Source organism: Enhydra lutris, unplaced genomic scaffold (genome assembly GCF_002288905.1).
Source record: "Enhydra lutris kenyoni isolate GAN:26980312 unplaced genomic scaffold, ASM228890v2 scaffoldscaffold27, whole genome shotgun sequence".
NCBI lineage: Eukaryota > Metazoa > Chordata > Mammalia > Carnivora > Mustelidae > Enhydra > Enhydra lutris.
The window spans coordinates 4,863,562-4,875,804 of NW_019154111.1; the positions used below are offsets into that span (position 1 = coordinate 4,863,562).

At 39.8% G+C, this 12,243-nt stretch overlaps 1 protein-coding gene across 1 annotated transcript in view; it reads right to left on the bottom strand.

Moving 5' to 3' along the window:
• Positions 1–1,513: 1,513 nt before the first annotated feature.
• LOC111151962 (tetratricopeptide repeat domain 26) overlaps positions 1,514–12,243 on the bottom strand; it is a 44,893-nt gene continuing 34,163 nt past the window's right edge. Inside the window, exons 15-17 of the mRNA XM_022510211.1 lie at positions 12,033–12,139; positions 5,510–5,643; positions 1,514–2,424 (exon numbers count right to left, since the gene is read on the bottom strand). Of these exons, the coding sequence (XP_022365919.1) occupies positions 2,313–2,424; positions 5,510–5,643; positions 12,033–12,139 (353 nt within the window). The 3' untranslated portion in view covers positions 1,514–2,312. The remainder of the gene's footprint in view (positions 2,425–5,509; positions 5,644–12,032; positions 12,140–12,243) is intronic.

Genomic DNA, 12,243 nt, shown 5'->3' on the forward strand with positions numbered 1-12,243 from the left:
CCTGTGGAGCCCCAGACTTTATTTTTTTTCCCCTCCATTCTGGGGTCAAGAAAGGGGAGAAGGCACATGACATACCCAGGATCTGCATTCAACGCACTCAACAGGATCCCGTAATAAGACCAAATAATAAACTTTAATTTGAGTATATTACAGTACAATATAATAATTCTTTTAAAGTACAAAAATAATTAAAAATGTTTTTCCATTTGCAAGTCATCTTTGCTACCAACTATAAATAGTACATGGACGTCTTGAACTGTACACATGACGCTACATTCCTCAGCCTCACCCTCTTCTCTCCCCGGTCATCACATATCAGAATAAAAGCACCGCGCAACACGGCTCTGCAATCTTGCACTCTGCCGACATGTTTCAGGAGTAGCTATCCTTAATACAGAATTGGATGGTATCCCTCTTAAACTAGTTCTTATGCTTTTTTGGCTCACTTCTATAGATTAAACACTTTCTAAAAATCAGTTTAAAATTCCAGGAATTGCTATGTTTGGAGTATCTGCTTTTCTCAAAAGACCGGGAAATGGCTGGGAGACGCTAGAGTGTTAAATTCAACAAAAGCTCATTTAAAAGTAAATCACCATCAGTAGAAGAGCTTATCAAGTATAGGAGATTTGAAAATAATCGCAATTAACTGGAAGACAAATTTCATTGCCAAAAGCCACAGAGGTGTTCTGTCTTTTTCCACTACTATGTTTACTAATATTTTGAGCGTTAATAAGAATCACAAGATAATTAGAAAATTAGAGCAGGTTCTGCCCAGCTCGGATCCACCAAGTACCTTAGATGCCGAGAACCAACTACTGAAAAAGTAGGAACAACATTAATGAGAAAGTAGAAGCTTTGGCATACAAAAAATGATGTAATTTTGTTTTCTAAAATTCAGTTATTCACGCCAGTTTGTTTTGACTTGTGCTCCGAACTGATTAGAACTGGGTCTAAGATAAAAGACAGGAACTGAAAGGACCCCTTGCAACTGTCCAGAAGGCAGAGGCTACCTGCAGTCACTGATCTCTCCTGTGCCGCCCCTGGCCCTGGCCCTGGCCCTGGCCCCATTCCTTACAGCTCAGCCACAGTGCATACCGGCGGCACAGGTGCAACCACCGAGGCAATGCTTACGTGAGGTCTCGAAGCTGTCTGCTGTGCTCCAGGAACTAGGACGGACTTTCAGCTCTCATGGTGGATAGGGATGGCTCTACACTTGGTACACCTGTAACGCTGCAGACCTTAAACTTATAGGAACAAAATACATGGTGTAGAAGAAACAAAGGTAATCTGGTACAGAAAAACATGTATGTCTATTTTCTGAAAAATCAGTTGTGAGTCTAAAACTGCTCAGTTGTATAATAGGTATATGTTGCGAGAGCTCAGAAACATGGGGCTGGAATATGCCATGACTTAGGACAGAGTCCAGCCGTCAGGACGTTCCTCAAAGGGCTCTGCACAGTTCTCACTTTGTTATCATTACATTAATAAATAGCCACACTGCCTATATATAATCTTTGTAGCCCTCCTTTCAAAATTGATTTTTATTCAGCACGATATATGAAAAAAAAAAACCCTAACCTATTTTGTTCCCTAAAATATAACGGAGAAGTGACTAATGCAATTTGTATACTATTTCTTGAATACCTTTCAATGTACCACAGAGATTGCTTTCATTAGTACTCACCTTTTAAAAAACTCCACCGCTCCTGTTACCACTGTAACGTTATTTATCATCAGAATTACTGCAAGAGTAATCCCCAGAATTCATTATCTATTAACGAGTTTGATAAAGGATCTTATTGGCTCTCTTAGAATATAGCGCTATTTATAACCTTTGCTCTCCCAATTCAAAAATGCATTATGAAATTCTTTATGGAATTCCCCAGTAAAATGGGATAATGTACAGATGGCTAAGATGAAGATGACAGAATGATGGTGACTCTTGAGCATTAAAGGCATTTGTCATTGCAGCCAGAGGAAAATGCCAGAATGCCAATATTAAAAAATATATGCCATTCTCCTTAAAGTCAGTTAATTATGTAAGAGTTCTCTGAGTATTTTTGGAAGAAAGGCACCAGACAAGTCCAAAGTCTTATTGCTAGTCGGATCATACAGAGGCCACAGGGCAGACCGTGGCACTGAGTTCAGCCAGGAGGCTAGTTCTAAGCAAGTCAGTCACTGATCTTGAGGGTCGAGGGGCAAGGAAGGAAATGTCAAAGAACAGAGCCCTGCGTTTCACATTAAACTTGAGGAAAATGCTTTCCATTTACACATCCAAGTGGTGACTAGTTCCCTCGGACTCTGGAGCCATTTTAGACAGGCACTCTGTTTTCTTTGGCCCATTTCTTCATGATCCGGATGATGTACTCCACCTGGGTGTTACCCGTGCTTCTCAGTAAATGGAGCACTTCTCGAAGGGTCTCTCTGAGGAAAAGATTTGAAAGGACAAAGTGTGTCAATACAGCGTGTGAACTAAGAGGAAAAATGAACTCGTACTTGTTCCTCACATACTTCCAGCAGGACGTCTTCGGTGATAGACTATGTTACTACATATTCACAAGCCAGTTATGAACTTCCAAGCCTTCCATTTTTATGGTGGCATAGTGAAACAGGAATTCTTTCTTTCTTTAAGATTTTATTTATTTATTTATTTGACAGAGAGAGTGAGAGATCACAAGTAGGCAGAGCAGCAGGCAGAGATAGAGGGGGAAGCAGGCTCCCCGCTGAACAGAGAGCCTGATGCGGGGCTCGATCCCAGGACCCTGAGATCATGACCTGAGCCGAAGGCAGAGGCTTAACCCACTGAGCCACTCAGGCGCCCCAGGAATTCTTTCTTTAATTTAAATTCAATTAGCCAACATCTAGTACCTCATTAGTTTCAGATGTAGTGCTCAATAATGTATCAGTTGCATTTAATATCCAATGCTCATCCCATTACGTGCCCTCCTTAATGCCCATCATCCGGTTACCCCATTTCACACCCACCTCCTCTCCAGCAACCCTCAGTTTGTTTCCTAGAGTTAAAAGTCTCTCATGGTTTTTGTGTCTCTCTGTTGACTTCCCATTCAGTTTTCCTTCCTTTCCCCTAATCCTCTGTGTTGTTTCTTATATTCCACATATGAGTGAACCCATATGATAATCGCTTTCTCTGATTGACTAGTTTTGCCCAGCATAATCCCCTCTAGTTCCATCCATGTCAATGTAAATGGTTAAGTAATCATCCTTTCTTTTTTTTTTTTTTTAAAGATTTTATTTATTTATTTGACAGAGATCACAAGTAGGCAGAGATGCAGGCAGAGAGACAGGAAGGGAAGCAGGCTCCCTGCTGAGCAGAGAGCCCAACTTGGGGCTCGATCCCAGGACCCTGGGATCATGACCTGAGCCAAAGGCAGAGGCTTTAACCCACTGAGCCACCCAGGCACCCCAGTATTCATCCTTTCTGATGGCTGAGTAATATTCCATAAAATGGAAATTCTATGAAATCCTCACTAAACCAAGTCTTCCTTATTTACTTATACTATCTATATACATGCTATTAAGTTTTCTGTCCTAATATGACATAAGTATTTCTATTTCTATGTCTATTCTGTATAACCAAGTAGAAAGAGGGTATATCAAGGAGCTGGCTTCAAAGAGTTGGTTTCAAATTCTAGCTCGGTACTAACAAGTTACTTCTCTGAGTCCGAGTACTCCTTTGTTTAAGGTGGTAATCACCAAAAATTGGGTGTCACAGTCATATTTGCAAAATTTTACAAAGCCAGAGGAATGGATGATTTCTTTAAGAAAATTAATATATTAATACATATGGAAGACAGGAACGTTCCGGGCCAAGATTGGGCAAATACCCAGTATTTATGGGTTTTGTTTGTTTGTTTAAGCTCAGCATGGGGCCCAATGTGGGACCTTAACTCATGACACGGAGCTCAAGATCTGAGCTGAGATCAAGAATCGGATGCTTGGAAAAAAAAAAAAAGAAGAAGAAGAAGACTCAGATGCTTGGGGCTCCTGGTGGCTCAGTCAGTTAGGCATCTGCCTTTGGCTCAAGTCATGATCCCAGGGTCTTGGGATTGAGCCAGCATGGGGCTCCTGCTCAGAGGGAATCTGCTTTTCTTTCTCGCTCTGTCCCTTCCCCAGCTTGTACTCTCTCTCTCTAGCTCGATCACTCTGTCTCTCAAATAAATAATATTTTAAAATAAAAAAAAGAATCGGATGCTTAACTGACTGAATCACCCAGAAGCCCCTGCCCAATATTTATATTTTAAGTAATTTAAATTTAATTAAAATTAAAGCTCATGTTTTAAGTAATGCAAACTAAAACTTCCCTATTGCCAAATGTACAGGTGACTGACTATTGATCCTCTTCCCTAAGAGTATATTCGTATTTTCTATTTCTTTTTTCCCTCAAGCATCTTCTTTCACCTAATAAATTCTTTAAATTTGTATTTAGGATTGGAAGTAAATACAAGGCAGGAAGTAATTTTTTAAAATATTTATTTATTTATTTATTTGACAGACAGAGATCACAAATAGGCAGAGAGGCAGGCAGAGAGAGAGAGAAAGAGACAGAGAAGCAGGCTCCCCACCAAGCACAGAGCTCGATGCGGGGCTGGATCCCAGGACCCTGAGATGATGACCTGAGCCGAAGGCAGAGGCTTTATTTAACCCACTGAGCCACCCAGGCAACCTCGGGAAGTAATTTTTGACAGATTATTTATGTACAAAAAATAATCACATCTCCTATTCATTTACCAGTAACAAATACATTCCACAAAGTTATTTTTGGAAAACCAAATTTAGGGCACCTGGGTGGCTCAGTGGGTTAAGCCTCTGCCTTCAGCTCAGGTTATGATCTCAGGGTCCTGGGATTGAGCCCCGCGTTGGACTCTGCTCAGCGGGAAGCCTGCTTCTCCCCCATCTCTCTCTGCCTGCGTCTCTGCCTACTTGTGATCTCTGTCAAATAAATAAATAAATGAAATCTTAAAAAAAAGAAAACCAAATTTAGTTTTAAGTATTTTCATTTTTGTTACAAGTGGAGCTGTATGCTATTTAATTTTATATAATCTACTGTCTTGGTACTTCCTGGAATATGGGAAGGTGAAAGAAAAAAAAAGAATTATCAACCATACCCACTCCATTCCTAATTCTTTGAAGCCTAAATTAAAAGACATGAAAAAGCCAATAGGCAAAGGAAAGAATAGAAGAGATTGAAAAAGACTTCTATGAAAATGACAATTCATTTGGATCCAAATATAGATATTGCTTTTATATTTGAGAGCTATAGTATGCTCAATGTCCCTAGTACATATGATTTAGAATGACCTGATTTTACAACATGAAAAATTTCTGGAGCAAAAAGGTCATATAGAAATATGAAACATCTTAATCTTCTATTCATCAGGAAACATCATTATAGTTTTGGGTTTTTAGAAGATGGCATCCAAGAAAGCAATTCTTTTCCCTCACAAACCTGCAAAAGAACAGAGGTAGTGTCTCTTGTCTGATTACTTACTTGGGTTCTCTTCCAGCTAAGATCATCTGGAAAATGCCCACACAGGCACCCCTCTTGCCTTCCCAATATTCAGGGTTGGGATCCAGCCTCTCTAGGACATCAAAAGCTTTGGCTGAATAGTAGAACTGGCCCATCTGATTAAAAGAAAATATTGTGATAATACTTATATTCAAAAGATTGCACAGAATGAAACTAAATGTAAAGATACCATTAAAAAGAACAGTATAAAAAAGTGTATGGTTAGTGATAACATTATCGGTTAGCAAACTAGATAGAACTTCAATTTCTTATTAAAACAAAAAGGAAACTCAATTTGAGACATGGTTCGATTTACATCAACTTACCTTCATCCAGTTTTCAACAATATTTTTTTCTACATACAGTCAAATTATGCTGTAATCAACACATTTATCATTTCTTCTAATTATAGTATGATCTTGATAAACTGATTTGAGCAGGGTATCTTTCCGGTTTCCTTCATAGATTTTTAGATGACTATTATCATTCATTTTATGCTAATCTGATCAAGTTCAACCCAAGAGAACATTATTTTCCCTGACCTTGTTCCTAAATTCTCAAAATGCCTAGATGGATACTACTAAACACCAAATCTTCTAAATGTTTAATTCATTTTGACAGACCTCTTTCCCAGATATATGACACATTTCCTTGGCCTCATAGTGCATGTCTAATACCACTAAATTCTCTTTAGACGAGTTTTTTTTTCTTTCTTTTTTAAAAAAGATTTCATTTATTTATTTGACAGAGATTGAGAGAGCACAAGCAAGGGGAGTGACAGGCAGAGGGAGAGGGAGAAGCAGACTCCCCGCTGAGCAGGGAGCCTGATGCGGGGTTCGATCCCAGGTTTCTGGGATCACTCTGGGATCACGACCTGAGCCGAAGGCAGATGCTTAATCGACTGAACCACCCAGGTGCCCCTAGATGAGTTTTGTTGACCGGCCATTATAAATGTAGTGTTGCCATTTCGCTGAAGGCTTCAAACTACTGGGCCATCGCTCTTGTTCAGGGTGGTTGAATTACCTCTCCATTCCTGTAAACTGTTGTTCTAAACCTTTGCCAATTTCCTGAAAATCTCTATTGCACTCTTAGCGTTTTTCTGTCTTTCAGGGAAAACACAACTTTCCTCCCTCCAGTTCAAATTATATTTGTATTCTTATTGATCCTTCCCTCATTTCTGCCCATCTCACAGGAAGAAATGTTCTTATTACTTTTCAAGGTTAATCCTTCTTCCTATGACCTATTCAAATTACTTTTGGTGAAATAACAATGTGAACAGTGAAACACAAATGTACAGTTTAATGCCTATTACCTGAATGCAAATGTAACCATCACCTAGGTCAAGAAACAAGACTTTGACAGCAAAACAGAAGCTCTGTGTTTCCCTTCCAGACCACAACCTTCTCCTTCCTTCCGGAAGCAACTACTATTCCAACTTTTTTGGTCATCAGTTTTTGACTGTCAAAATCTTTGGCTTTTTCTTTTACAGTTTTATGTATATACCTTTAGACAATATAATTAAATTTTGCCTCTCAAAATTTTATCTCTGTGAATACCATAAATATTCTTTTTTGTCTTACACATGTTAAGATGCATCTATATTGCTGGATATAACTCTGGTTCATTTCTTAGAACATTTTATTTTGAAATAATCCTAGATTTACAGGAAATTATGAAGATAGTACAAAGAAGTCCCATGTTCCTTTCACCCAATTCCCGCAGTTACAGCTTACCTTAGTGCAATATCACAGGATCGAAACCAGGAAGTTGACATTGCTACAGTGCGTGCGTATAGTTCTGTCATTTTATCAAATGTGTAGACTCACGTAACTAGCATTGCTATCAAGATACAGAACTATTCCATCACCACAAGGCTGTGCTACCTGTAAATAGTCAGTCATGTGTGCTCCCCTCCCTGCTCACCAGCCCTAACCCCCGGCAATCACCAATTTGTTCTACATCTCTACAATTCTATAATTTCACAAATGTCATATATACATATATATATGAAATCAAGCAGTACAGGACCCTTTGAGATTGGCTTTTTCACTCAGCATAATGTCCTTGTTATTCCTTGTTAATCCAAGTTATTTTGGTACAGCATAGGAAATATAGTCAATGGTTTATAATAGTGTATGGTGACAGATAGTAGCTACACTTGTGAGCATAGCGTTGTTGAATCACTATGTTGTACACCTGAAACTAATGTGATATTGTGTATAACTATACTTCAGTTAAAAAAATCTGAGTTATGGAATGCCTGGGTGGCTCAGTCAGTTAAGTGTCTACTTTCAGCTAAGGTCATGATCCCAGGGTCCTGGGATAGAGTCCAACATAAGGCTCCTTGCTCAGCAGGGAGCCTGCTTTCCCTCCATGCGCTGTTTCCCCTGCGTGTGCTCTCTCTCTCTCTCTGACAAATAAAGTTTAAAAAAAAAAAAAAGATAGTTGGGGTTGCCTTGGTGGCTCAGTTGGTTAAGTGTCTGCCTTCGGGTCAGGTCATGGTCCTGGGGTCCTGGGATCAAGCCCCGCACTGGGCTCCCTGCTCAGTGGGGAGTCTGCTTCTCCATCTCCCTCTGCTGCTCCCCGACTGGTGCTCTCTCTCTCAAAGAAATAAATAAAATCTTTAAAAAATAAATCTGAGTGGGGCGCCTGGGTGGCTCAGTGGGTTAAGCTGCTGCCTTTGGCTCGGGTCATGATCTCAGGGTCCTGGGATCGAGTCCCGTATCGGGATCTCTGCTCAGCGGGGAGCCTGCTTCCCTCTCTCTCTCTCTCTGCCTGCCTCTCCATCTACTTGTGATCTCTGTCAAATAAATAAATAAAATCTTTAAAAAAAATTAAAAAAAAAATAAAAAAAATAAAAAAAAATAAATCCGAGTTACTGTGTGTACCAATAGTTTGCTCCTATTATATAACTCTGAAAAAGCAGGTGGAACCTCCACCCAAAGTTTGGTTTGTATGTCAAGAGCGATATTGCCACACCCAGAGAGCATGGTAAGATTTATTACTTATATAATTGAGGCCCGCGGGGGAAAGTAGGCCAGGCCTCTCAAGCAGGTTCAAAATGGCCTGAGAGAGCAAGCAAGAAGACTGGATGGGTTTTTATTGTGGTTGGGGGTGTGGCTGGGATGAGGTTCCCAAGCAGGAACAGGGGCTTGTGTGGTTTGAACCACTTGATGGCATCAGAGAGGGACTAGCACTTCTTATCACTTTGTCCAGATGTGGGGCACAAGGGGAAGAGGAAAAGGTGAGGCTTAAAAGCTGTCAACAGTCAAACATCAAGAAATGGAGTCAGGCTTATCATCACCATTCCTGTTTATTAATGAATAGTAGTCCATGCCAAACCAGTTTGTTAACCATTCACTACTGTAGGACACTTGGATTACTTCCAGTTTTTGGTTATTACAAATAGAGCTGCTGTTGACATTGGGAATAGGTATTTGTGTAGACACAGGGTTTCATTTCTTTGGGATAAATGCCCAGGAAAGTGATTGCTGGATCATATGTTAAGCATATGTTTGTTTGTTAACAAAACTGCCTATTTCACAGTATATTATCTTTTTCATCTTTTTACTTTCAACCTACTTATGTCATTGTATTTGAAGTGAGTTTCTGGTAAAAAGCACATAGTTTAGTTATGGTTTTTTATCCACTTTTTTATCCATAAAAGTCAATGTCTGTCTTTTAATTGGTATATTTAGACCATTTACATTTAATGCAATTATTGCCATGTTAGTACTTAATTCTGCCATTTTTTTTTTTTTCCTATTTGCTTTTTCTGTTTTTCCTGGATATCTTGCACATGTCTCTGTAGTTTGCAGCTGGAGAAAGATGTGATTGTGCAATTAGCAGAGAGGGAGGGCAAAAAAGTCTAGGCTTCACTTCTCCAGTCTTCTCCTATACATGTCTTTTTCTTGCCTTTTCTGTATTATAATAAGTCTTAGCCACAAGTGTAACTTTGAGTCATGTGAACCCTTCCAGTGACTCACCAAAGCAGTGGGTGGCCATGGGACCACTGAGACAGTAGGTTATGCTAAATTGTTTTTCAAGGTAGTTATCTTCCTTTGGTCTTTACCTCATCTTCCTCTCATCTCTTTTAGGGTCTTCCTCCATCAGAAATGTTCCTACTCTCTTGGATCTTTAAACTCACTGTTCAACAGCTCCTCTGTGTAAAGATACACTCTTAACTTCTATTCTAAAAGAAAAAAACTCTCCCTCCACCTGCAAAAATACTCCCCAACCCCAAATCCATAACTTTGTTTTCCCTTTTAAGTTAGCAACACATTTCTCCCTTACTGTGGTCTACACTCACTGAGTCTGCTTTCTAATCTCATTCTCTTCTCTACCCACTATTGTTTTCTCAAATCTCATACAGCTCCATCAGGTTGCATATTTGACATCCTCTTTTCCTGGCTTTGGATATAACAGGAACAAGAAAAACAGGAATGAAGAGTACTTTTCTCCCCCTCCCGGTTCTTCTCTTTCTTTTATGTCCATCTTCACCCTCTGTCTCTGTCACTCTACCTATCCTTTAAGCACTGGTGTCCATGTGTTTCCTCATCCCATTCACTGGTTAACCTCAATTCTCTCCCATCCTCTACTGCTTCTGCTACTCCTATTACTCCTAATACTATCACCACCACCACCATTAACTACTGCTAACTTTTTTTCCCTCTCTCTTTCTCTTTTTTTTTTTTTTTTTTTTTTTTTAAGAGAGAGCATACACATGGGTGGGGAAAGGGGAGGGGCAGAGAGGAGGGAGGAGAGGAGAGAGAGAATCCTAAGCAGGATCCATGCCCAGCACGCGGAGCCAATTCCATGACCCCGGGATCATGACCTGTGCCAAAATCAAGAACTGGATGCGTAACTGACTGAGCAATCCAGGTACCCCTATTAACTTCTAAAACTATATTTCTAATCCTGACCTTTCACATGAACACCTGAGCTCCAGGCTCACCCTGATAATTTCCCACATGTACTATCTCTCCCCAGAGCCACAAACACACTTCAGATTTAATATATTTACAACTGAACTAAAGGTAAAAAGGTAAATCTCTCTGAATGTTTTCTTTCCCTCTGCCTCCTCTAACTCACTGAATGTCATTTGCATCTACTAAGTCATGTTAAGCATTTTTAAGTTTCCTATGTTTTAAAACCTTTTCCAGTGATGGTGATTTGCTTTATTTTAGTAATGATTCACTTCAAAATGAGCTATTATTAATTAATTTAACACTAGACTCTATTTACTTAACATCTGTTCTGTCTTTGGACAGAAAGAAATATTCCAAAAAAAGGAATTTCCAGAATTTGAGGCTAATTTGTCAAAAAGCTTTTTATCTATAGGCTAGGACCCAAAAGTCCTCCCTCCTTCTCCCTTCCTTTCCAACTCCAGCCCCACCGCCACACACACATACACAGACCCACTCCCGCATACACACATAGAGTCCCAGTCCTTTACTAAATCTGATTGCTTTTTTATTCTCTTTTTCTAGTTCCTTTGTCTCTCCTGCCTACAATTTGCACTTAAGTATTCCCCAACGTTTGGTTTGCAACTCTTACTCTTCTCACTTTTCTTCCCTACCTGGGTAATCTACCAGGGCTTTAATTACTATTGAAATGCTGATGAGTTCTCCAAATCTATGTCTCTAGATGTCGGAAGACATCTTTCTTGAGCTTCAGAACCAAGTTTCCAACTACCAGATGAATATCTCTACTTGGATGGTATCTGAAGACTCACACACGACCTTTAGAAATCTAAAACCACCTCTCTAAATCATTGTTTCATATATATTGTTTCATATTTCATTTTTATGTATACATACTTGATATACATGTAAAACCCTGAGATGCTATCTCTGAGCTCATTTTGTTCATAAAGGGATGACATTCCATTTTCTTTTTTAAAAATTTTATTTATTTATTTAAGCTCCCAACATGGAGCCCAACACGGGCCTGAACTTGTGACCATGAGATCATGACCTGAGCTGAGATCATGAGTCAGCCACCAAACCAACTGAACCACCCAGGTGCCCCTAAAGATTTTATTATTTTTTTAATACTTTATTTTAAAGATTGTATTTATTTATTTGACAGACAGAGATCACAAGTAGGCAGAGAGGCAGGCAGGCGGTGGGGCTGGGTGGGGGGGAAGCAGGATCCCCGCTGAGCAGAGACCCTGATGCGGGGCTCGATCCCAGGATCCCGGGATCATGACCTGAGCTGAAGACAGAGGCTTTAACCCACTGAACCACTGAAACACCCCCAAAGATTTTATTTTTAAGTAATCTCTACACCCAACGTGGGGCTTGAAGTCACAACCCTGAGATCAAGAGTCCCATGTTCTTCCAACTGAGCCAGCTGGGAGCCCAGGGATAACATTTCTGGTAGTTCTATGTGAATCCTCTTACCAAAGGCCATTTAATCTCTAGGACACTTCTCCCTAATAATTAATTAGTGTAGCATGTGAGACTAATCTTCAGTTTTCCCTTTAGCTCTCACTCAGACTCACCTTGTAGCAGTCATTAGCAATGAGCTGTAAGAGGCTAAACGACTCGCCAGAGGTTTCCATCTTAAGATAAAGTTCCCAGGCTAGTCTTGGTTTCTTGTTCATGATATCTACAAAAGGAAGGAAAGATTTTTGCCTCTTAAATGTATAGGAAATACAATTCTGCATCTTGCTATTCTTTGGCTTTGGTTCTAGTTTCCAAACAGACAAAGAA